The 26,082-nt window shown below is 55.4% G+C and overlaps 1 protein-coding gene across 5 annotated transcripts in view; it reads left to right on the forward strand.

Annotated features, from left to right (window-relative positions):
* Positions 1-26,082, forward strand: part of NFATC2 (nuclear factor of activated T cells 2) — a 136,091-nt gene that overhangs the window by 11,025 nt on the left and 98,984 nt on the right. For 2 of the 5 annotated variants that reach the window (XM_045833436.1, XM_045833435.1), the window contains exons 1-3: positions 962-1,344; positions 19,817-20,828; positions 21,900-22,071. In XM_045833436.1, coding sequence (XP_045689392.1) covers positions 1,215-1,344; positions 19,817-20,828; positions 21,900-22,071 — 1,314 coding nt within the window. In that variant the 5' untranslated portion in view covers positions 962-1,214. Of the gene's footprint in view, positions 1-961; positions 1,345-1,427; positions 1,477-19,816; positions 20,829-21,899; positions 22,072-26,082 lie in introns of those variants that run through there. The other 3 variants (XM_045833439.1, XM_045833440.1, XM_045833437.1) reach the window with 3 other exon arrangements.

Below are 26,082 nucleotides of genomic sequence, written 5' to 3' on the forward strand. Positions count from 1 at the left end.
TACTCCAGATGTCTGGAATCAGAGTCCCCAGCGAGGGGGCCTGGGAATCTGTTTTTCATAAGCGTTCAGGTGCGCTTGTTACCTGCCCCAGCCCTCCTCGCTTGCTCAGCCTGCACCACGCTGAGCTCCCGCTGGCTTTTGCTGGCTTTTGGTTCCTGCTGCAGAAACAGTCTCCCCTCCCCCCCATCCTCCCATCAACCAGGTTCCTGCAAATGTCCCCTCCCCAGGGAGACCCTTTGTGACCACAGAAGTCTCTGAAGCCTCCCTAGTCCACGCCACACCCCTGGGGAGCTCTCCCCTGACACCCTACAGGAGGCCATCTCTGCTCACCCCTGGGTCTCCTTCATGCCTGTCCCGCACCAGGACCTGAGCTTCTCCTGGGCCACAGCCCATCCCGTTCGGGCTGCGCCTCTGGCACCTGGCACACACGATAGGTGGTTGGCCAAGAGGTGTAGATGGGGCCTGTGCTTTGAGTATCTGTGATTCTTTCCCAGGTCCTGGGAAATGGAGTTAGGGGCAAGCAGGTGACTGCACTCCAGATGCAGATCACGCCACAGCTGTGGGCTCTCAGAGGCACTCGGGGTGCGGGTCCGCCCCCTCGGGGAAGAAAAGAGGGGGAAGACTAGGATCAGCTGGTCAGTTAGGGCAAAACTACAAGCGGCAGCAGCTTTCCTGTCTAGCTTCTGGGTGGGGCAAGGCCAGCAGCACTCACCCCTGCAGGGTGGCAGGCCATGGCCTCCCAGAGCGGCTGTGCCTCAGCGACCTGCCGTGGCCCCCCAGCCGGTAGCTAAGCTGGAGACCAGGGCAGCAGGCAGACGGCCTCCTTCCTGCGGGGCGCTGGCTAGCCCGGGACGCCCGCCTCCCCCTCCCTCCCCGCCCTGGGTCCCTGGGTGGCGGCCCCGCCCCCGCTGGCCTGGCCGCCCTGTCCCCGCCTCCCCCCTCCCGGGGCTGCAACAGGTGCCTCCCCGAGCAGGAAGCTCGCGCTGCGCTGTGCTGCGGCTGCTCGGCGGCTCTCCAGGCGCGTCCAGACCCGCTGAGCTCGGCGCGCCATCCCGGACCCCGCGGCGGCCGTCCCCACGAGGACAGTGACCCCCGCCACTTCACCTGCCTCTCCGCCCGCTTCCTGCCACCTTGCCAGCCCCGGCGAAGGGCCCGAGAGAAAGCTGAGCCTGCCCTCCTCCCGGCTCCGCAGCCCTCCCGTCTCCTTGCGCGCCATGGAAGCCGCGGAACAGCAGCTAGACCCCGACGGAAAGGGCGCCTTGGGCCACGAGCCAGGGGACAGCCCCCAGGAAGAGCTGGACTTCTCCATGCTCTTCAACTATGACTATATGAACCCTCCTGAAGGTCGGTGGAGGCTCCCCCGGCCTGGCCCCGCCAAGCCCGGGCTGGGGCTTGGGCCTGGGGAGTCGGCTCGGGGCCCCTTTGCCCCAGATGCCCCACTTCTGGGGGGCTTGGTGAGGGGGTGCCTGCCCCCAGGTGAGAGGGAGGGCGTGCGCGTCGGGGACTGCCGCCGCCCTTAGGGGGCGGTAGGCGCAGCCTCGCCGCGGCGTAGAGCGTCAGTTTCCAATTACTTGTGGCTTCTCCCCGAGGGAGGAGGCGGCGGAAGGTGGCAGGGGGCTCAGTGGCCCTCGGGTCTGCTGGGTAGTCAGAGGGCAGAGGAAGCGACTGATTCCCCTTTGGCGGGAGGAGGCGAGGAAGCCGAGGAGTGGAGTTACTGGGAGGGGCCGGTGCTCCCAGAGGTTGCCGCTGCACCTAATGTCGGGGCAGGTGAAAGCTGATCTCCCCGCCTCTGCAGGGGCCGGCGGCCTGGGTTGGGGACGGGATGGTGTGCCGAAGCTAAGGAAGAGGGTGTCTGTGTCTGGCGCTGCAGTGTGGTTTGACTTCGCCGTCAGGAGGCCAGCCCATTTCCTCTCTGGGTGGTGCTGCGGCCTTTGCCAGTCGGCCTGATCAGCCCGAGCCTGCTCGCACCACCCGCAGCCCACAGTCAGAGTGGGTGTGGGGGCTGGGCGGGGTGCAGGGGGTCCAGGGGGAGCTGGCCCGTGGATTCCGCCAGACTCTGCCTAAAGAACCTGCCTGCCCCTGGGTGCCTTCCGGTGCCCTCTGCCGCCGGGGCCCGGGACATCCCCGGCCCGGGCTGTCACTTCACGTGTTCAACGGGGGCCTTCGTCAGAAGGAGGAGGGGGAGGCCGCACACCCAACCGTGCTGTGTTTTTCTGGTTAGCAGGTTGTCTTGGAAAAAAACCCAAAAAAACCCAACCAGGCTTCCTGATTTTGACAGCCCAGCCTAGCCAACACTTGTCGCAGCCTCAGGGGCAGGCTTACTGGTAACTTCCAGATGCGCTGGGGCCCGGCCGCGGCCTGCGGGGTGCAGGAAGGGGCTGTGCCGGCCGGCTCGTGTAGGCAGTGTGCTCCCCCACCTAGGCGGTGGGTGGGGGCTCCCCATTTCCCAGCGACGCCGGGCAGGCAGGTGGACGAGACGTTTTAATTACCCCTCCATGCGTCTTCACCGGCCACCTCAGCTGAGGGGCTCGTTTTGACCTCAGGGGTTCCCTTCCCGTGGATCCCAAGTGAAGACAGTAATTAGTCATTATTCTGCATTTTGGCTGGAGATGGAAATAATTAGCCAGCACGAGAGAGACCCGTCTTCTCGGGTTGCAATCTGGAGGCCATCCTTCGCTTTGAAAAGATACGACGCAGACTCTGCACACGGTCCCTCCAGCATCCGTGGTCTCTCTGTGCGTGAAGATTAAAGTCATGTTTTGCAGGGAACTAATACATACACCCCTCCTGGATTTATAATCGGCTAGCTTTTTGGCAGGGGGGTGATTTCCGGGGAAATAGTTTCCAAGCCAAATCTGATGGGAGGTGCTTTTTATAGTTTTTCTTGGCAGTGGTGTTTGGAGGCTGCCAGATGGGTATCTAAATGACCACAGTGAAGGCCCTGGAATCTTTTTGATAAACTTTATTTTTTGGAACAGTTTTAGATTTACAGAAAAGTTGCAAAGATAACACAAAGAGTTCCCATACACCCAACACCCACTTTTCCATATTGTTAACATTTTACATTAGCCTGTATTAATTAGTATTGTCATAATGAGTGAACCAATAATGGTACATCATTATGACCTAAAGTCCATGCTTTGTTCAAGTTCACACTGTCTTTGTTGTCTATGAGCTTGACAATTTTGAGGAGCACTGGTCTGATCCCACAATTAGGGTCTGTCTAATGTGTTTCTTGTGGTGAGACAGGGGGCGTGGGTTTTGGGGCAGAGGAACACAGAGGTGAAGCGACCACCTCCATCACATCCTAGCTAGGGTCCCTACTGTCAGCTTTATCACTGTTGACATTGACCTCGATGACCTGGCTGAGGAAGAGCGTGTCAGGCGTCTCCACAGTCAAGTCACTCTTTTCCCAATCGCGCCCCTTGGGAAGAAGTTACTGCGTGCCACCCGGCATGAAGGATGGGGAATTGTGCTCTGGGATCTGTAAAAGAGTGACACCTTGCTGGGAAGTGGGCGGCACAGAAACGTGGCTCCAAAGGGACATCATGAGCCTTGAGAGGTGCACGTGGGCTGCTCCAGATGGGGGCCTGGCTCTGGCTCACCCAGATGTTTCCTAGGGGCCCCCTTTCTCTGCTTCTGGGTGATGGAACTCCCTGAGGGCCAACCCTGGTCCTAACCTTGCTCTTGGGCCTTGTCTCAGGGGACAGTATGGTGGCCGATGCATGTGAGGTGTTACCCTTAACTCCGGGCATGAGCTTGGCAAAACCCAAGGAAGGAGAAGGACTGCTAATGGGACGGGCGTTGTCAGAGATGGGTGAAGGTACTTAGGGAATTTGGGGCAAGCTGTGCTCATCGTATGGCGCTTTGGCACGAGGCAGACGTTTATTAGCTCACGTGACGACTCTCCCAACCCCAGCCAGTAGGCATGGTTGTCACCGCATCGTACAGAGGAGGATGCTAAGACGCAGAGAGGGGAAGGAATCTTCCCCACAAGTCAGAGCTGGTAAACGGCAGGACCAAACTACGAGCCTGGCAGACCTGCTCCAGAGCCTGCTTTCCAGAGGGTTCCTCGTCCTCTCCTTGGACGGGAGACGCATGTAAAATGGTTTGTGAGGGGTCCGGCTCCGTGGCAACACTGGAATTTAAGGCAGTTACCAACAGTGAGCTTGGGCAAGTCATTGAACCTCTCTGGACCCCTGTTTGCCCATCAGTCAAATGGCTGAAGTAATAGTTCTTACCTCCTAACGCTGTTTGCCTTGGAGGAGTTAATCTATTTAAATCCATTGACTGTGATTTGCTACTAGCTTTTTGTTAAATCCTTGATTTTGTTAATAGAGGTGCTCAGCTAACGTGAGCCATTATTCATTTACTCATCCAACTAACTGTTGAGCACCTTTCTTGGGGTTGTGACAGAGTAAGAATTGGCTCCTGCCCTCATTGAGCTGGACCCTCTAATTGTTTTCTCTTGTCTGATTGCATTGGCTGATACCTCCAGTAGCAGCTCATAGGCGTGGAAATGGTAGGCATCCTTCCTGGCTTCTGACCCCAACAGGAGTATCTCTAGTGTTGGCTTCAGGATTGAGGTGTATGTATTTAATTATGTCAAGGAAGGACCCATCCATTCCTATTTTTTTGAGAGTTTTGATTAGGAGTGGGAGTTGAGCTATGTCAAACCTTTCAGCATCAATGGAAAAAATATGGGTTTATGCTTCTTAGATCTTTATATGTTGACTTATATCCAAATTTGCTGGGATAAACCTCGCTTGGTGACTGTGGATTATCTTCTCATGGTGGTAGCACCCACGTTGGTTGGACAACATTGGGAGATTCCTTTCAGCAGTATGCACGAGTGGCATTTGTCTGTAATGTCCCTTTGTGTGTGCTATTAGGTTTAAGCATCTTTCATTTTCTGTGCTCAGGAACAATGTGGTGTTGGGACTAACCAGTTTCTGAGGCTGTGATAGAATTCCCCTGTGAAGCCATCTGGACCTGGTGCCTTTTGATCATGGTTCCCAGATCACTTTGTCGATTGTGTCTGTGGGAAATGGCCTATCTACACTTTCTATGTCTACTGGAGTCAGTTTTGGTAAACTGTCTCTAAAGAGACACTATCCATTTCATCTGTCTAGGATTTCAAATTTATTTGCCTAGAGTCATGCAAAGCAGGTTCTTCTTCTTATTTTTTTTCTGTTGAGGGAGATGGCTGAGTACATTGTAACAGAAGGAATGGGGACACGGCTGTGGGAGTCCTGACCAGGGCTCCTGTCCCCACCTTAGGCGAGGGCGATGCTGACTTTTTGACTGATTAGAAGTTTAATTTCATGTGTGTGCTTGGGAGTTTAATGGATTCTTATTTCTCCCAACTGTAACACACTGGGAGAGAGAGATGGGTACTGGGAATCCCTAGTCACCTCCAGAGATGCCACATGTCCTCTGGGCTGGGTTGGGGACAATCGGGAGTGCTCACCTCTGGTCTGCCTCAGTGGGTCTGGTGCACCCCTCCTTTGATTCCTGGTGAGCTCATGCACGTGTCGCTGACCTTGCCCTTGCAGAGGGGAAAACAGACTCCTGGTCATTGCTTGTAGGGTCTGTTCTGGTGATCCTTAAACCTTCTGGGTCACAGACCTTTAAAAGCTGACCAAAGCCACAGGTCCTGAATATACACCCACTGTTAGCGTCCATGCACACCTCCTACCATGCATGAGCACACCCCCCCCACCCCACCCCATGGGTCCCCTTTGCCCTCCACTGCCTTTCTCCCATTTCCAGGGAGCGTCACACGCAGTCCCTGCTGTAGCCCGTTCCCTGACGTCACCTGCATTTCAGTTCAGAAACACCTGCTCTCAGCCCACTCACAGGGGACAATTAAAACCTCATTCTCTCGGCAAACACTCCCCGAGTGCTGGTCTGGCGCCAGGCCCCGTGGGGGCGCAGAGACGGAGTCTGCCCTCCCCCGGCCCCCGGGCCTCTGCGAGACACAGCCCAGTAAACAAACAGGGACCGGCGAGGTGCCGGGATAAAGTATCATGGGGTTTTTTTTTGGCGCTGACTAAAAATAGAGTTCTACGCTAAGCGAGCAGGTTCGCCAGCATGTGACATTCAGAGACGTCGTCTGTGTCAAGTTAAGAACAGGCCCTAATGAGCGTGCTTGTACAAACAGTGTCCCCAGGTGCAGCTGGAGAGGGGCAGGGAGGCCCGGAGTTGTCAGGGAGGCGAAGGAAATGGAGAGGAAGTTGTCTGAAGCACGCTTCCCTGTAGAACACATGTTGCCCCAGCTTCCAGACTAAAAGCCCTCTGTGCTTGAGGTGGCCTTTGATTTTGACTGGGAGGTGAGCCCTTAAAACCTTGCGGCAGTCTTATTTGACCGAATGGGGGTCGGTTCCCAAGGCTTTGTAGTCCTAGAAGGTGATGGGGTTGAAGCAAGTTGAAAAAGTAGTGTTGGTGGCCAGTGCCTCTCAGCCTTGGCCACACATTTGAACCTTCCGGCCGTGCCGGGACCAGTGAAGTCACCAGGGGTCAGTTATCTTCGTGGACGTCGGGTGGCAGCGCTAAGTGTCCGAGCAGGCCTCGAACCCAGACAGGTGGGGTCTTGAGGTCCCGCCCTCAGCACTACAACTCAGCCAGAATGTCCCCACTTCTAGCTTTGATGGAGCCCAAGTGCAGGAGTAGCACGGGGTGCCTTCACCCCTTACGTGTGGTACTTACCTAATTATCAGCGGTGTGTTCTTTGCTGCTCTCCTAAGGGGATCACACTCATTATGAAATACGCAGCAAAAGTAAAAAATGGAGGAAGGCCAGCACAGAAATGGGAGTTCGGCTGTTTTGATATTTCTTTCTATGTCTCCTTGGATTGTCGTGCACGCCTCCTGGGGTACATGTGCCCCCAACTCCAGAGGCCATTGGCTCGGCAAGGCAGAGCACCAGGTCTGGAACTGGGAAATCTGGCTTGCAGTTCTGACTTAGTCGCCTTCTACCTGCATGACCTTGGCCATGCAAAAGTACCCGGCCTTAGCAAGCACGCAATTAATAATTGTCAAGTCAGTGGAGGAAAAGTCGCGTAGTTCCTTATTAGTCGTCTGCCCTAGGGCGCCTGAGTTTGAGTCTCTGGGCTCTGTTTTCTCGTCTGTGAGATGGGGGCGGTGATGGCCGGGCGTGCCTGCCGGGGCTGCTGTGACATTTCCATGAGACGGGGGGGACCCACATGCCGGCAGCGGGGCTTTGTGGGTGTCGGGTGGCGGTGGTGAGGGGCTCCGAGGAACCTTCTAGCTCTTCTGACTTGCTGAGGACATTGGCTTCTTGGAGGAGCAAGTCTTTGCCATTGCCTCTGATGAATCCGGAGCCTTAAGAGAAAACGACCCAGGAGGAAGAGCCTTCTTGCTGTCACTGAAGAGGAGCCACCGGCGTCTGCGCCGGAGTTGGTGCCCCGGCACGTTATCTGCCGTCTGCGTGTTCGGCGCCGACTTTAAGAACTCCTCTGGCCCCTGCCTCAGCCCCAGCCGCGGCACTTGGCTGGCTGCGGGAGCTTTCTTGGTGGTCCAGACTCCAGGGCTGGGAGGGGCCCCTGTGGCTGCCTCTCTCAGGAAGGCAGGGCCTCCCCCTCCCCAGGTGTCCTGCCCGGTCCCCGGGGGACCGACCCCCTGAGCCAGGGCCGGGGAGATGCAGCCCAGGAAAGGGCAGGGTGATAGATGCCTGTGGCTTCCCTCCACAAAGGGACCTCCTCCTTCCTCCCGCCCCAGCACAGGAAACAGCCACAGGTTCCGCAGAGCTCCGGCCAAACTCAGCTTCCCCGGGCTGCTGGGAGGTTTGGTGTGTGTGTGTGTGTGTGTTTCTTTTCTTGTGATTGTTCCCAGACTGAGCTCAGGGAGGGAGGAGGGCCTGGACCCCGGGGCTCTTCCCAGGATGGGCCGGGGGGCTGCTGTCTGCTTCCCTACCCGGAGCCCGGCCTGACGCAGCTTCTCCCAGAGCAAGAGGAACAGCCTTTGACTCTTCCCTGAACTTTTAGGATGAACTTTTTCCGAAATATGAAAAAATAGACATAATTTTACAATGAACTCCCACGTTCCCTTCACCCAGCTTCGACAATTGCCGACACAGGATCGGCCTCCTCCGCATCCCTAGAACTCCAGGTGGCATCATAGCGTATGAGTAAATCGATTCCCCGGTAACTCTCAGAGAGGAGGACTCTCGGGAAACATCAAAATAACATGATCAAATCTGAAAAAGAGTGGTTACCTAATTTCAAATGTCCAGCGTTCACATTCCCGGCCCGTCTCATATGTATTTTTTTTTTAAAGATTTTATTTATTTTTAGAGAGGGAAGGGAGGGAGGAAGAGAGAGAGAGAAACATCAATGTGCGGTTGCTGGGGGCCGTGGCCTGCAACCCAGGCATGTGCCCTGCCTGGGAATCGAACCTGCGATGCTTTGGTTCGCAGCCCACGCTCAATCCACTGAGCTACGCCAGCCAGGGCCATATGTATCTTTTTAATGGTTAGCTTGTTGGAGGCAAGCTCCGCACCAAGACCCTCCTCTCAATTGTATTTGGTTGACACTGTCCTTCAGCTGTTTTCTTCTGTAAAAGTTCCCCATCAGTCCGTCGCCTTGCCACTTATTTTTTGAAGAAAAAGGTCCTCTTTCCCACACGGTTCCCCACATTCCGGATTTCGCCAGGGGCCCACCTGTGGTATCCTCGGACCTGTTCCTCTGTCCCTTGCGTTTCCCATAAACTGGCATTTAGACCTAAAGCTAAGGATCGTTTCACTTTTTAAAAACAGTTTATTGAATTTACCGGGGCGAGATTGGTTAGCGCAATCACGTAGGTGTCAGGCGTACAATTGTATGACCCATCGTCTGTATTTTACGTTGTGGGTCCCCCACCCCAAGTCAAGTCTCCTGCCGTCACATCTAACCCTAACCCTAACCCTTTCATCCTCTTCAGCCCCCCACCCCCACTTCCCTCTGGTCATCACCACACTGTTGCCTGTGTCTATGGGGGTTTTTTTTGTTTGCTTAATTCCTTTCCCTTTTCTGCCCGGGCCCCCATCCCGACTGGCAGCTGTCTGTCCTCGCTGTCTGTGAGTCTGTTTCTACTTTGTTAGTTTAGTCTGGTCATAAGATTCCACAGAGGAGTGAGACCACACGGTACTTGTCTTTCTCTGACTGGCTGATTTCACTCAGCATGATTCTCTCTGTGTCTGCCCATGCTGTCGCAAGAGGTAAGGGTTCCTTCTTTGTTATGGCCGAGTCGCATTCGAGCGTAAACGCACCACAACTTTTTTATCCACTCGTTTACGGATGGGCCCTTGGGCCGCTTCCAAATCTTGGCTGTTGTAAATCACACTGCAGTGAACATAGGGGCACATATATTCTTTTGCATTAGTATTTCAGATTTTTCCCATTTTTAGTCCTTCTGAGGTAATACCATCCTGCTTCCCACAGTGGCTGCCCCAGTCTGCATTCCCACCAACCACGTATGAGGTTCCCTTTTCTCCACAACTTTGCCAGCACTTTCGGTCGATTTATTAAGGGCGGCCATTCTGACAGGAGTGAAGTGATAATCTCATTGTGGCTTTAATTTGCATCTCTCTCACGATGAGTGACGTTGAGCATCTTTTCCTATGTCTGGGGGCCATCTGTACGTTCTCTTTGGAGACGTGCCTGTTCACGGCCTTTGCCCATTTTTTTAATTGGATCGTTTGTTTTTCTGGTGTTGAGTTTATAAGTCCTCTGTTCGGTTTTGGATGTTAACCCCTTGTCAGACGTGTCCCTGGCGAATGCGTTCTCCCATTCACTCGTTAGTCTTTTCGTCGGGTCGGTGGTTTCCTTTGCCGTGCAAAAACTCTTCAGTCTGAGGTAGTCCCATTTGTTGTTTATTATCATTATTTTTGTTTCCTTTGACTTGGACTTTTAATGCTTTTTTGCCCCCTCTGCCAAAGAAATATACCAAAAGCAGACTTTAAGAGGCAAGCAGGGCAGAGAAACTGCTTTTCCTGTGTTGGCAGCTGGGACCCTCCCTGCGCCCTAATCTGAGGTTTGGGGGAAGCGTGTTCTGAGCGGGGCCTGTTTTCATAGTCACCGAGATGCGTTTCTAAAAGCCAGCCCTTCCCATGTGAATTTTAATGGAGCCATGCCTGGGTGAGCTTTCCGAAGGGAAGAAAGCCGCCTGCAAGGCTCAGGGTTTATGAAGGGCCTTATTAAAACAAGCCTGCTCGGGCATGCCTGCAGAAGGGGGCGCTTTAAAGGGGGGTGACAAAACCAAACCACCTTCCAGGTCTGCGACGCCCGCAGACGTTAGCGTGAAGGTGACAGAACGGGGCTGCTCGCCTGCGTGACCCCAAGAAGGTGGGCTGCGGGGCTGCAGTCCGCCTCGGGTGACATCACCCTGTTGCCATGGAGAGAGGAGAATGTCATTAACGACCAGGGTTGGCAGGGGCCGCTGGCGAAGTGTGCCAGCTCCCGGGAACATGGCACCGAAATCAAAGCTCCTGGGAAAAAGTGTAAATAAAGAACCTGTCAGTCAAGAAGGTATTAATTTTAAATCTCCGCCGCTGGCCAAGGGTGGCAGGCAGGGGCCTTGCTGTCTTCGAGGGGAAGTTTCCATTTGGGTTTCAAACGGGCCGGAGGAAAGGTGGAAACCAGCTCTCCCGGGGCTGTGGGATTCGACAGGGGGCCAAGCTGTTCGAGGGGCCTGTGCTGAGGGTGGAGAGAGGGGACGGTGGCTGTCCCCTACCATGTCCTCTGGGCAGGTCCTCAGGGAGCCGAGGGAGGAGGCGAGGCCAGTCCAGTGTCCGAGGGAGGATTATCTGGTCTATTTCTGGTTAATTTTTCTGACCAGATCTTTCCTCCTCCTTTTGGCGAGGAAGCCGCCGCCCGAGTCCTGCTGGCTGTCCTGCGCTGCATGACAAGTGTACTTGGGCGGGGGGGGGGGACTATCTTCTGGTTGAAATGGCCGTCTCTGTGTCACAAGTTTAATCACAAACGACCGACTTCTTAGATAAATAAATTATGGCGCGTGCATGCAACAGAATACTCCCCGGCGTTAAAAAAGAAACCACGGCTGTGCACAACCTGGGTGTGTCTCACCCCTACGGCTCAGCGACCGGCATGACATGTGTTCATCCTGTTCGAGTCTGTGTCTGTGACGATCAAGAGCAGGCAAACCCCAGTCTCTGGGGAGACAAGTCAGGCTAGTGGGCCCCCCTCCGGGGCCAGGGTTTCTGGCCAGGCGAGGACACCAAGGAGCCTCTGTGCAGGATGGAACTGTCATGGAACTTGCATGGTGGAGACACGGGGGCACGCCCATGTTAAAAGACACGAGGTGTCCCCTGAGTGTGTGTGCGCTCTCCTGCCTTGAAGCGATGTCTCAATCTGAATCCCAGCTCTGCGCCCGATTGTTTCTGGGACTTGCTGCACCCGAGCCTCAGTTTCCCCAACTGTAACAGACGGGTTGGCAGTACCTGCCTCCCGGGCTGCTGGGAGGCCGCAGAGAGGGAGACAGCATGCACGGAAGCTTGCGGCGCGGTGGAGACCCGCTACTTGAATGAACAGAAATAGGAAGGTCTCTGAACTTCCTGAAGGGAGGAGGGCCCCACAGAAGGGCTTTTAACCAGCAAGAGATGGTTCTTTTCATCCCAGTTTGAGACTGGCGGTGAGGCCTGGCGTCTTCCGAGTGCCTGGGCTCTGCTGCCCCATCCAAGAGCTGACCTGGAGGCAGGCGGGGTCACAGACCCCACCCGCTTCTCTGCCCCTCTGCAGAGGGAACCGGGTAGCGCGTGTGTTTTTGCAGACGGCCGAGCCAGCAGCCAGTCTGTGAGGCTCATTGCTTGCAAACTGTCCCAGGTCGTGTGTCCCGGGCGCCTGGCCTCATGGCGCGCTGCCTGGGCAGCGGGACCAAGCCCTCCTTTCTTCCCTGTCTGGGCAAGGCAGACGGCTGTCTCAGGTGGGGGCGAGGTCAGCCCCGAGCAGAGCGTTCAGGGTGGCTTTTTCCAGGGGTGCCACGTTGTGAGGCGGGAGGGGAAGCCGCCTCCCTCCCCTTTCCGGAACTGACTTATCGGGATGGAATTTTCTGTCTTTCATGCCCTGCATCTGCATGTGTCACCTCGGAATGACGGCAGCGACAACCCGATGCTCCGTCGCTGTTAAGACACACGATTCACTGTCTGGGAGTCCTATCACCTTTTCGGGTGCGTGTGTGCGTGCATGGGGGGCCCTTCGGAAAGTGGAATTGACGACTCGATGGCAATCTGTAGCTTGTCCGAGAAAGTCTTTTCAACAGGTGGTGCGAGCTGCCAGGTGAAAAACCCATCCACCTTCCCGCTCCTTTTGACGACTCCTTGCGGGCTGAATGGTCAGGAAGTTCCGAGAGCCGTCGGGGTGGTGGGAGGCAGGGTCCCTTGCATCTTCTCCCCCCTCCTCCAGCTGCACATGTGCACGTCCAGGTTGCGGCACCCTAGGCATTGTCATGGCAACAGACTGTGATGTCTCAAACCCAGGGCCTGGGACTTGCACCGCCTCGGGGTGTGAGCTCATCGAGCGGTGGGCGCATCATCACCTCAGACAAGGACGGGCCACAGCTCCGGGGCCTGCTGCCCGTCTGAGGGTGCCTGGCCTCCGTCCCCATGCCCTGCGTCTTCTCCTCCTCCACCTCCTTGGAGCCTGAGAGCAGGGTTCACGTTGACCCCTCCCCCCCGAGGACAGACAGCTGCCTCCTGTAGGTTCCCTAGCTGGGTTTCTATTTTGGTCATTCTGTTCTGCTTCCTGAAAATTCCACCCGCCTGTAGTTCCCGGCGGAGGAGATGTTCTCTTGCTGTTCCTCTTTTCAAAAGTGATCTGTCGGCTGGTCACTTGGCACCAAGCAGTGGCCTCAGACTTGGCCGAGTGTCCCTGAGGGTGAGCAACGGGCCGCAGGAGGCCGCCGGAGGACCGGCGCTGGCAGGAGCTGCCCGGTGGCCTGAGTGTGGTTCCTCAAACAGTCGTCGACTCAGCCCTGTGGCAAACGGAGGGACTGTGAATCTTCCAGAAGAAAGGAATCTGTGTCTTCAGTTGTTGGGGCAACTTCCTCCTGATGGGGCTCCCTCCAAGCAGTTTCTGTTCTGGGGCCACCTTGTTTCCCTGTGTCGGGGTGAAGGTGTCACCGTCCAGGAAATAGCCCCTTTCGTGAGAAGCAGGGTGGAGGAATGGTTTGGGACATAGAGGACCCAACTCTCTGAGACTGAATCCCAGCTCCGCCACTCAGAAGCTGTGCGACCTTCGGCAAACGAGTCACCCTCTCTGGGCTTCATTTCGTCCATTTGTAAAATGAGGAAACTGTCTCACCTGCTTCACAGGGTTCTTGTGGGACAAACGTGTTAATATATTTTAAAAACATAGTGATTCTTGGTATGAAGGAAATGGTATGGATGTGTTAGCTATTACCATTTTTGTTATTGCAAGTAGTTCACTGAGTCATTAACACTTTAGTAAGATTTAGTTGCTCAGCTCCCAGGGAAAAGAATACAAAGCCTGGAATGGAGGCGAGGTTGGAGGCATGCTTTACCTACTCCACGAATTTTCAGAAGGCTGGCAGAATCTGTGCCGAAAAGAATTCCCGAAGTGTTAATCCATGTTGTTATAAAAGTTTCTTCCCTTTTTAAAGATGCTTTTAAAGCCATTGGGGGCTAGTGTGTGTCCCACCATCAAGTTGTTGTAAAATAAACCAGTGAGAGCAGAGAAAGGGTAGAATTTCTACTTGAAAGATCATTCATTCTACAATAATGATATACCAATAGGCTGAATTTATGGAGTGTTTTATTCTGTATGTTTTGGGCTTTATGTGGACTAGGCGAACTCTCAGGCTGGTATCGTCACCAGCCCCATCACCATATTCTGCACGAGGGCTCGGAGGTCGCCCCAGTCGCAGAGCTGGGGGGTAGGACGGCGGCACTGGAGTCCTCTCACATTGTGTTGGCTGAGACCTGGACCTCAGCACAGACTCCTCGCGGGGATGGGGCTGGCGTGGCCTCCCCGGCCATCTAGAAACTGCCCTGCAGTTTCTGGGGGTGGCCAGAGGCTCCCCCAAACCTTCAGGGGGCCTAGGTGTGGGCTGAGCACCAGGGACATGCCGAGGGGAGGGGTGATGGTAGTGAGGACTTGCAGACGCCTGCTGCCAGCGACATCGAGGGCTGACAGGGAGCACGTGTCTCAGCTCTGAGTCACATCAGGTTTGCGGGCATGACTCACGGGTGGACGCCGCTGCGGTGTGCGGGCCCTGATGAGGTGCCGGGCTGCGGGGGGCCGTCCTGCCTGGCGGGAGACATTTGGCAATGCCTGGAGACATTTGTCGGTCGTCACAGCCGGGAGAGGGGTGGGGATGCTGCTGGCTTCTAGCCGGGGGGAGGCGGGGGTGCTTCTAAACACCCTCTAGCCCCCGCCAACAAGAATCGTCTCGTCCCAAATTGTCAGGAGTTCCGAGGCCGAGGCGCCCTGGCCCAGGGGTCAAGGGTGCTCTCAGGGCTGCCTCGGTTCAAGCTGTGGGGCTTTGGGCAGGTTAACGCCCCCCTCTATGTCGGGTCCTCCCCTGTGCAAGGGGACTAAACCGTGCCTGCCTCACAGGTTGCCATGAGGATTAAAGAACTCACTGTGTGTATTGTGCTTTCAGTAGTGCCTGGCACTCAAGTCCTCAAAATGTTAGCTGCTTTTGCTGCTGCTGCTGCTATTATTGCCTGTCTGCCTTCAAAAAGCTCAGCCTTGTGGGGAGACAGACAAGGGAATCTATAATCAGTAGACTTTACCAGAATCTAGATGACTCTGTAGATCCTACGAGCATGGAAGAATGGCCGACTGATCCAGCCTGGGGAAATCAGTGAGGGCCTTCAGGAGGAGGTGACCTAAGTAGAATCTTGATGGACAGACAGGAGAGGAGGTATGGAAGGGAGTCTGGGCAAGGGGAACAGCATGAACAAAGGCACAGAGGCACTGAGGACCTAGAGCAGTGACCTCTGAACCCCCGTCACTGTCTGCACTTCCTCCATCTTCAAGGGCGGATGCCTCCGTGGCCGGCCGGGACCTCCCACGGCCGGGGAGATGGTTCCCTGTGGCCCCCTGTTGAAGCCCTTGCATACAATGAGAGCCATCTCCTTGCCTTTGAACTAGGCAGAGGGAGTGGAGTCTCAGCGGCTACTGTGTCTTTAACTCCCTTCCTCTTGGACACTCGCCACTTTCTCCCGCCACCTCCAGCTTTAGAAACAGGAGGCTTTCTGGGCATTCACAGAAATGTCCCACGTCTTGAGCGTGGGGGCGGTTACAAGGGTGTCTGTAACATTTGGCAAAACTCCCCGAGCCCCGCCCCCCAAATCTGCACATGTAAGTCGCACCTCCATAAAACAAGAGCATCAGGTAGGAAAAGGAGTGGGCCTCGGGCTCAGAGCCTTTGGCCGGCCACAGCGTCGCGTCTCGCTGGAGTTTGGTGACTTTTATTTTTATTGTGTTTTTACCCTACCTTCTATTTGTGGAGGTGACGCTGATTTTCCATTTGTGGTAGTGGTGTCAGGTTTCCCCTTTAAATGAAAAAAAAAAAAAAAGCACGTGAATGGATTTAAATAGAAAGATTAGGTAAATAATGTTTATCGGGGGTCATTGACGGCTGTAGCGAAGATCGTGCACGTGGTCAGGAGAGGCAAGATTTCTGGCAACCTTGCGGAGGAACTGTGGTTCTGAGGCGACTCTCGCTTCTCCCAGTGCTCTGTGGGCCACTCGTCACGAGGCTGGCGGTTCTCTAGGGCAAAACAGCCCTGGAAGGGTCCTGGTGACCTGAGTGTTTTAGGGATGAGCCCTCGGACTGTGAGACTTACCATCCAGTAGCCAGAGGGCCGAGAGCTCAGTGGTCACCAGCGACCTTTATTTTTCCTGCTTGCTGTCCCATTTTGCAGTGTCTTGGGGAAGAAGAGAAAAACTCTGTTGCTTGGATTATCATTAAAACCCCTGCAAACCCTTCAAATACTTCTGCTCGGCCAGGCGGCCTCTCTTGTTTCTGACCCCACCCCCAACCCTGGCGGGGAGCGTGCATGCTGTGCAATCAAAAGGCGGGGAGCTCTGTGCCTTTGCACCCCAGCCCCGACAGCCTGTTTCTGATACAACGTAATGCAGCTTGTCTGATAAGGCCAGAATTTTTGCTAAGAGACCTTGTGCGTTTTGTTTTGCTGGTTCGCAGTGTGGTGGATTATCAGAATGCTGTTATGGATTTGACTTTAATCTCTTCGTAGGCTAGAAATCTAGGTTCTGCCAGGAAGGCGCACGTACAAATCCAAGTTTATATTCATCTGCAGCCTCACAAGGACGCTGGACCCTACGGAGTCCAGCTAGAAAAGCCGGAGGGTTTTCCAGAAGCAGCCAAGGAGACACGCAGCTGGTTGGGTGGCAGAGAAGGACTACCTCTCAGTCCCCGGCTTCCTAAACCAGGGTGTCCTTCCTGTGAATCATCACCACCGCCTTTCAAACGAAAGAAACATGTTTCTCAGGGGAACTGTGTTTCTTTGCTCAGGGTGCTACAGAAATCAGTGTCCCCTTTCTGCCAGACCACTGTGCCCACCCCCCAGCCCCAGCTACTCAGTTCCCCTCCTTGGAGGAAGTCCCTGTTTCCTGTTACTTCCAGCCACATGGTGTGAGTGTGCGCCTGTGCGGACCTTGTGCTTCTTGCTTTTTCTCTTTTAACACTGTACCTTGTGGCCATTCCATTTCCACGCAGGAAGAACTCTTTCAGCCCTTTCTATAGTCGTGTGTACCCCATCGTATGGACGAACTGGGATTGAGCCCCTCCCCAGCTGATGGACACCAGGTCGCGTCCAGTCCTTGGGGACTGCAGACGGGGCAGCGCTGCCGCATCTTACCCCCACACACACTTCGTTTTGCGCGTGGGAGACTTCCTCTGCAGGGTCAGCGTCTGACAGCGACACTGCTCGCTTCCGAGGACGTGTGCGTTTGGGATTTTCATAGATGGTACCGACTTCCCGTCTTTCTACCTTTTGGTTTGGGTAGTTGCGTCTTTGAGTAGTGGCTTAATACTTCACATGGACTTTTTTGAACTTATTTTTTTAATTTATTCACATAACCAAGAAACACTTTTTTTGAGGGCTTGTTTTGTGGCAGGTCCTGTCTCCGGGCTAGGAACTCAGTGAGAAGGGAGAGAGTCCTCATGGCCTTGAGTGACGGGGGCGATGCGGCTGGAGGCTGGGGGCGGGGCCAATAATAAACAAATCCGTGGAATTGTGGGAGGAGCCCGGAGCAGAGCAGGGAAGTATGAGTGGGCTCTGACCTGGTCACAGGGTCAGGAAGCCTCCCAAGCACCGGTACTTCACGGGGAGGGAATGAGTAGCTTTAGTTATGGAGAGAAGGGGCTTGAGTATGGGTAACAGCAGAGCAGCTGAGGTTACAGCAAGTGCAAAGGTCCTGAGGCAGAAAGGAACTCGGGGCTTTTCATGAACAGAAAGACAGCCAGTTTGGCTCGAGTCCCGCAGGAGAGGTGAAGCCAGACGGGCAGGTGGGGCCTAGCCAGGCTGGCCTTGGTGGGCTCGTTTACCTTGACCCTGAGAGCTGTGGGAAGTCATTTCTGGGCTGTCCCCTGGGGCGGGGGCACCAGCTGGACCCTAGGAGATTGGGCCAGCTAAATGAGACAGCAGGGACCCCAGAACGGCGCCGAGAGCACCGAGGAGGTCGAGGGTGCCCGGGCAGCCTCCCTGCTCCCCGCAGTGGGCCCGTCACACAGCTCTAGGAAGCGGTCCCATCTGTGTCTGGCAGGCCCTGGGACAGGCTGCTCCCACTTACTTCTTTGCTCCGTCACTCCACAGACGTTTCTGGACGGCCGACCAGCGCCCGTGCCAGGGGCTCGGCAAGCAGCGCAGCGCAGCGCAGCGAGAGACGTGGCTCTCTCCCGGGGGCGGGGAGACTCTCGCGCAGGCCCCCGCACTTCTAGACGGGCGGGCGGCGGGCACGGTGGGCTCTGTGGACCCCACGGTCTCTGTCACAGCCACCCACTCTGCTGTCGTGGCCAAAAGCAAGCTGCAGACCGGACATAAACACCCGGGAGCGGCTGCACCCCGATAAAACTGCAGAAACACAGTCGGTGGGCCGGGCCTGGCCCTGGTCTAGGGGCGCGGAGTTCCCTAAACGGACAACTGAGGTGCTGAGAGCCGGTGGCTGGTGCCCGTGGAGAAAGGGTGTCCAGGGGACGGGGTGGGGAAAACCGCTGGGGCGAGGCCGGAGACCACCGTTGGGAGGGTGGGCCAGCGGGAGGAGGCGTTGGCTGTCTGAGCAGGCCCAGGAAGGAGTTAAGGGGAGCAGCCAAAGTCAGACCTCGGGGTGGGGTGGGGGAGAGTTTCCAGGCAGAGGGAAAAAACACACTCCAGAGCTTGGAGGCAGACTTGGCTGGAAGAAGAGCAAAGGTGTCAGCTGGGCGGGCGGTTGCTGAGTCAGGCTGGGGAAAGTGGGGTGAGGTGGGAGGGGCAAGCCAGGCCGCGGCCCAGGGACAAGTGTGCTGAGGATTTCAGATCACATCTGATGTGTCAGGGAAGGCCTTGACAGTGGATTTCACACATGGACGTTTCAAAAGACGGCTGCGTGGAGGAGAGACCCTCCGAGGCAGAGGTGGGGCGGCCAGGGACAAGGCGGCCACAGGGGTGTAGGCGGTGGGGGAGGATGGTGGCTCGGACCAGGGTGGTTGTAGTTGCGGGGGTGGGGGGACACAGGAATTTGGTTTATAATTTACAGTAGCGCGCTCGGGATTTGCTGATGGGTTAGGCGTACAGGCGTGGCAAGGAGGAATCCAGACTGAATCAAGTAGCGACAGAGAGGGTGTAGGGACCGCTGTTGAGCTGGGAGATGGATGGAGTGAGGAGTGGGTGGGGGGTGGCGGGGGCGGAGAGCTAGTTCCCCCACCCATTTCACTCCCCAGGTGGGCCCCTTCCAGGTGGCCCCTCGTAAGGGAAGAATCAGGGCATTCTCCACCTGCTGGCTGTCATCCTTTGGGAGGCCCTGGCGCCAGAGGCTCGCCTTTTGCAAGCCAAGTGCTTTGTCTGTGGGATTTCCAATCCTGCTAATTCTGTGCCTTAGAGCGGACCCCTCCCCCTCCCAGAGCCTCAGCGTCCGTATTTGTAAAATGGCACGTGGGATGAGGCCTGCGGCAGGAGTCCGGGCTCTGAACTAAGCCACTTCTTCCTGGGGCATGAGGATTAGGGGTTTGATGCCAGCGCTCTGAGACCCCAGGCCCGTGCAGCAACCCCCCCCCCCCGCCCCGCGTCCTGTGTCTGTGTCACGCACAGAGCGATGAGGGTCAAACCGTGGGTCACAACCCACTGGTGGGACAAGGAATCTGTTAGCGGGGTTGTGGCCCGCATGTAAATAAAGTAACCTTGGATGGGAAGAAAGATGGGTGTGTTGCACGCAGCAGGGTAAGTATTGTTTTGGGAAACCTGCGTTTCAGGTGGGAGTGAGTATGATGGTGCGCAGGAGGCCAGGAGATAAGATGCACATCTTCTAAGGGCCCCGGGTTCCGGCGGAGGTTTGGAAGTCGTTAGCCCAGAGGGTCACCCAGGCCTCTGGCCACTGCTGCCCTAGGGCCTTCCCACTTAGATCTCGCCCTTCAAGGAATCTGGGATGACACGCCCTGCCTTTCCTTCTGCTGAGGGAAGGAGGGTCCAGCTTGGGGTTTGGCTGGGGGGGAATAATAATAATAATAATAATAATAATAATAAACAGCACGAAACAAACCCAACTTGTGATTGCTCTGGACTGGGAGTTCTGTTTTAGAGGCTTAAAAAGACCCCTCCCTCCCCCTTCTCTTTCCAGAAGAACCGAATGCACATAAGGTCGCCAACCCACACTCCGGACTCACGTACCCTGATGATGGCCTGGACTATGGCCTCAAGCCATACAGCCCCCTCGCCAGTTTCTCTGGCGAGCCCCCGGGCCGATACGGAGAGCCGGATAGGGTGGGGCCCCAGAACTTTCTGAGCCCGGCCAAGCCAGCGGGGGCCTCGGGCCTGAGCCCTCGGATCGAGATCACTCCGTCCCACGAACTGATGCAGGCGGGGGGGCTCCGCGTGAGAGACACTGGCCTCCCCGGGGAGCAGGCGTCGCTGGCGGGGGTGGCCGCCAGCCCGAGGTTCACGCTGCCCGTGCCCGGCTTCGAGGGCTACCGCGAGCCGCTTTGCTTGAGCCCCGCTAGCAGCGGCTCCTCTGCCAGCTTCATTTCCGACACCTTCTCTCCCTACACCTCGCCCTGCGTCTCGCCCAATAACGGCGGGCCCGACGACCTGTGTCCTCAGTTTCAAAACATCCCTGCTCATTATTCCCCCAGAACCTCGCCAATAATGTCACCTCGAACCAGCCTCGCTGAGGACAGCTGCCTGGGCCGCCACTCGCCCGTGCCCCGTCCGGCCTCCCGCTCCTCGTCGCCTGGCGCCAAGCGGCGGCATTCGTGCGCCGGGGCCTTGGCCGCTCCGCTGCCCGGAGCCTCGCCCCAGCACTCCCGCAGCCCCTCGCCGCAGCCCCCGGACGACGGGCCCCCCCCTGGCTACCCCCCGACGGCCGGCTCTGCCGTCCTCATGGACGCCCTGAACAGCCTCGCCCCGGACTCACCCTGTGGGATCCCCACCAAGATGTGGAAGACCAGCCCGGACCCGTCGCCCGTGTCCGCCGCCCCGCCCAAGGCCGGCCTGCCGCGCCACGTCTACCCGGCCATGGAGTTCCTGGGGCCCTGCGAGCAGGAGGAGCAGCGCAGGAACTCGGCCCCCGAGTCCATCTTGCTGATGCCGCCCACCTGGCCCAAGCAGCTGGTGCCTGCCATTCCCATCTGCAGGTGAGTCCGGCCGGCGTTGGAAACCAGTGTTCCCACGACCCAGCCGATCCCTACAGGAAAACCATCACGGCAAATGATCCTGGAGCACGTGCCGTGGTTCTATAATCTCCAGGTCCCCTTTCCACAGTTGAGCAAGTGAGGCCTGGGGGGGGCGAAGGGGTTTCCTTAAAGTCGCGTGGGGAGTCGGAGGTGGCGCTGGGACTTGAACTTGGGTGTGTAACTCCGGTCATGTTCTTGACCTTCAATATTAGGGAGTCTGAGTGGTCTGGCTCCTCCACTCCAAAACCAGACACCTCCCTGTGGCTGGATGTCCTCCACCGGCCACGATGCATCGTAACTGGGACGGGACATGTCCTCTCTCTAAAGTTTGCATTTCCCTGAGATTGTCATACATAGAATCAGGAGCTGAAGCCATTTGCTGGGTGGTCATAGGAGGCTGAGGGTAAGACAGCGAAGTTACCTGCCTCAAGTCCCGTGGCCAGTTAGCGACACGTGTGGTGTCACCACTCCGCTCCTCCCTGGAGTGTTCCTTCTCCTGCTACAGCGAAGAGGAAAACGTCCTGGGGTTCCTCGTAGAGGCGGGAGGTGCTGCTCTCCAAATTCTCAGAGGAAAAGAAGGCCATAGCCATAAGAAACCTGCTAGGATACAGCGCCCAGCACAAATAATGCCCCTCTTTTATTATACAGTCAGAAGCATGTGATTCTGGAACATAACCACGTACACTCAAGCACCCCTGACACCGTTTTAGGTGAAGTGTTCCAATTAAAACGGCAAATCAGCACACCCATATTATTACCCCGCCAACTACACCCAGGCAGGCGGTCCGTCTGCCGGACGCTGTGTGTGAAATCAGCCTCGTGAGCTGAGGTGTCAGGCGCACGGTCCTCATCGGGATGGATGAGAAGGCAAAGGGAAAGGTCTCCGTCTTGTGCAGGGCCCTGCCTGTCCTGTCTGAGAAACATGTGCCTCCCAACCGCCCGCGTGTTATTCTATGATCCCGGGACAGGATTTTCAGGAAAGGGGCCCTTTATGGTTATCGCACCTATGACTGATTCCGTCTCCCGCTTCAGCATCCCGGTGACCGCCTCCCTGCCCCCGCTGGAGTGGCCACTGTCCCACCAGTCCGGCTCCTACGAGCTGCGCATCGAGGTGCAGCCCAAGCCGCATCACCGGGCCCACTACGAGACGGAAGGCAGCCGCGGGGCCGTCAAAGCTCCCACGGGTGGCCACCCTGTGGTTCAGGTACGGGCTCTGATTCTTCCGTGTCGCGTCGCTCACTTGGTGCTAGGGGAGTCGCTTCTGCTCAGCCACTGCCTGTGGCTTGTCGGGCTGAGGGGTGTGACTCGGCCTTTTGCTCCTCGGAGGGACGGGAAATTTAAGGTTGGATGAGTGTCTGGAGCTCGTCCAGCTACAGAGAAGCCAGAGAAGAAAGTCGTCTTGGGCTGGATGAGGGCAGAAAGGATACGCATGCTCAGGCTTCTTCTTCCCTTCTCTGTCTGATGGAGAGGCTGCCGGAGTTTTGCAGACATCCGGGCATTGACAGACGGTTTCTGTAGCCATGGTCTTGTATTTAAGCTTCAGATGAGAGTTTCTAGAGGCAAATCAATGTGCTCTTGAAGCAGGAACATTTTAAAGTCACGTGTAGTCAAACTACCTGAAAGAAGTATTAATAACATCTTGATATATTTCCTGTTGGCTCTTTCCTATTCACAGACATGGCAATGTCCATTACCATACAGTTACACACTTGACATTGCAGTAGTTTGTACTCTGATGCTCTTTTCTTTTACTTTACATTATACCACGAATGTTTCCTCCTGTCTTTTTCTTAACAGTTATCTTTTATGTCTGTGGCTTTTCATACCACCTCAGGGTTTCTTTTTTCCTCAAAATAAGTATAGAAGCATTTTTTTTTTCCTCCAAAAATAATCGGAGTTGAAATAGTCTTGATTATGTAGTCTAGTTAACCAGCCACTGCTGATGAGTGCTCACCAACCAACTCAATTTCAACACGTTTAAATTAGTTTAACCTCTTTTGGTATTTGCTTTAAGGTATGTAGGCATTCTACGATAAGAATTCTGAGAAGCATCTGGTGCAGTTGTACATCACAACTCTCCAGGGTAGTTGTTACAAATACAGATTCTTGAGTCTCTTCTGACACCATTTAATTGGAAACTGTATGACATGAGCAGAGTTCAGATAACAAACAAAGTAACAAATGCAACCCCTCCAGTCCTCACGGTGCTTGGGCTGTGCTCTCCTGAAGCTGGAAAGAAACATGATGTGATTGAGGCTTTGGTCAGACCCCTCCCTGATTGCCCCTTTGGGGAGAGGAGCTGAGGTAAGGAGGAGCCTCTTAGGATAGTGTTAGGAACTTCAGTCCTGGCCGTGGCTTCTTCTGAATCTGTCATCACAACCACCTTGGGATCTCTTTCTGTCCATTGCTCCTTTTCCCTGACCACGAGTCCCTCTTCCCTTGCATGTGTAGTCATTGTCGACTGCATTCTGACACTGTGATGAGGATATATACTGGGCATTGTAGAGGCTCTGGATTCTGTTATCTTCCTCTGAAGGTTTACCTAGTTTAAGGCGGGATCCTCCTGTCTTGGAGGATGGCGTTAGTCTGTGTGGCGGAGTCAAGGCCTTTGGTGGCCATCGAGAAACTCATGCAGAGCAGATCGGAAGAGGGGGACTGTTCGAGGAGACTCCTGCCTAAAACTGATAGATTCAGTTCAAGAAGAGCCCACACTTGGGAAGTCACCGTTGACACCTTACTTCTTTGCTTGGGCAATCCATTCAGCAAGCAGATTCATTCTGCAAGTAGTTGCTGGGTGCCTACTTTTGGTCATACACTGTACTTGATACTGAAATACGGTGAGGGATAAAACAGAAGTTACAATCTCTTTCATCATGGAGCTTGTGTTCTAGGGAGAGTGAGTCACCGACGAAACACACAAATGATTAAGCTACAAGTGGTGGCAAGTGGCATGAAGCAAAAGCGCGTGGGGGTCTGGGGGGAGGAGCCCACGTGGACGGGACGGACGTCTGTTAAGGTTTCCTGGGGGAGGAGGCGGAGGAGGCTGGGGCTGAGAGGATGCACTGAGGAAACAGCATGTGCAAATGGCCGGAGGCAGAAGGAAGCAAAGGGAACCGCGGTAGAGGACCCTAAGGTGAAGGAGGCCGACGTCACTGGAGCATGAGAGGCCAGAGGGAGGGTGGAGGGAGACAGCAAGGGGCCAGGGGCCTGTGGGACCTGGATGGCCTCGGGGAAGAGTGTGGCTTCTGTCCAGAGGCGTGAGCAGCAGGAAAGAAACATGATGTGATTGAGGCTTCGGTCAGACCCCTCCCTGATTGCCCCTTTGTGGGGAGGAGCTGAGGTAAGGAGGAGAGTCAGGAGGCTCTCTTCTCTTGGGATTCCTTCCTTCTCTGGTTTCTCAACAAACGTTGAGCACCACTATGTACCGGGCGTGGCTCTAGATTCCGGGGTAGGGTGCGAACACAGCAGCCAGAAATTCTCATCCCTGCAAGCCTGCAGTTGAGCAAAATGATAAGCATAGCATTTAGCCCACGTCAGGGCCTGGTCCAAGCGCTGTGTGAGTTCACTTATTTAATCTTCAGGAGAGCCCCGTGGAGCAGGCTACGGTCAGGCCAAGGAGTTGTCAAGGAACTCATTCAAGGTCATGGTTATTCAGTGGTGGACACTGGGTTTAGACTCGGGGGTCTGGCCCCACCTGGTACACTATTTTCTCGATCTTTTGTGTCTCTCTGCAGACCGGCCTTCCCTGCCTTCTCACTCTCACCAGGCAGAGAGGGCCTGGGGGGGAGTTGCCCACACCTCCTGCCTGAGAGTTTTATATGCTAGCCCAATGCCAGTCCCTCGCCGGCTCACTGGGGCCCAAACCCTGATTCGCAGGGAGATTCTAATGGGCCCTGGTCGGGAGGGGTGCCAGCCACCGGTCCAGTTAGCTTGGCCAGTGAGGTCAGGCCATGTACAGTGTAAGCTTTGCTCACCCGTTCATCAGGGCTGGGGCCAGGGAAAGTTCCAGAGAAAAGGGGTGAAGGTGCAGTTCAAAAGACACCCTCTATACAGCTCCTGAAGTTCATGTCCTTCCTTCCGGCAGCCCCCAAGGCTCCATTCTTAATCTTGCTCATGACTTTGAAAACCCATCGTACCACCTCAAAATTTGTAGTCATCACAAAAGGCCCAAAGTGTGAAGTGTCTTTTTAAAAAAACCCTCTGCGTAGTTTCTGTGCTCTTCGAAATGAAATGTGCTAACCCCTGGTTTTTAGCATAGATAGTCAGTTTTTGAAAAACTTCTTTGGAACACAAAGACAAGAGGGACTTTATGAAGACAAGTGCTCTTAACCTTTAAGCAGGTGTGAAAACCCCTTTCGAAATCTGGAGGGAGTCCTTCTGGGAAGAGGAGCAACAAAGCCGTGTTTTGTGCCTTGCCCAGAATCTTCTGCTGGTTTCTCTCTTGATCTCTCTCTCTCTCTCTTTATCTCGCCATCTGCTTCTATTTTTGGGCCACACCGCAGCCCCTTCCCCCCTCAGTTACGGGTCCCCACCCTTCTCTTTTGTATTCGCCACACTATAATACTGGATCTTTTTTTTTTTGCCTGTCTGGTGGTTTTATGCCCCTCTTTATGTGAAAATAAAGGAAGTGCAAGACCATTTCATTCTCTTCCTTTAAATATAAAATTAAAAATCTTAAAAAGCATCTGCCACTTTCAGCTGTTTGTTTTTTGTTTGTTTTTTGTTTTTTTCCTGTCCCGCATGTCACTTGATCTTGGAAGAAAGTGTGTTCCAAACCTTAAAGAAAGGCGAGTCGGTCTTGTGACTCATTCATTTGGCGAGCGTTTCGTGGGGGCCCTGCTGTGTGCCAGGCACAGGTGCCGATGGGATGGATAATGGTGGGTGGGATGGGCACGGCCGCCGCCCTGCTGGCGCTCACGGGCACTGCAGGTGCAACGGAGACCAGGATGCTTTGGCGTGACCATTGCTGAGGTGCAGGCGGGTCAGGGCGGCCAGACCAGGGCAGTCTGGAACCGCGCGCGGACTCTTAGGTAAGACGTGATGACCGAGTAGGAGCTCATCCGTCGGATTCACAGCCTGGGGGCAACTCCTTCAACAGAGCCATGCCAAGAGAGGACTAGGATGACGTGCTTCAGAGGGAGGGGCTTGCTGAGGGCGTGGCTTGCCCACCGGAACCTGGAACAGGAGATATGCAGCCAGCAAAGAGAAGAAGGGT

Source organism: Phyllostomus hastatus, unplaced genomic scaffold, assembly GCF_019186645.2.
Source record: "Phyllostomus hastatus isolate PE091 unplaced genomic scaffold, TTU_PhHast_1.1 phas_contig_17, whole genome shotgun sequence".
Taxonomy (NCBI): Eukaryota; Metazoa; Chordata; class Mammalia; order Chiroptera; family Phyllostomidae; genus Phyllostomus; species Phyllostomus hastatus.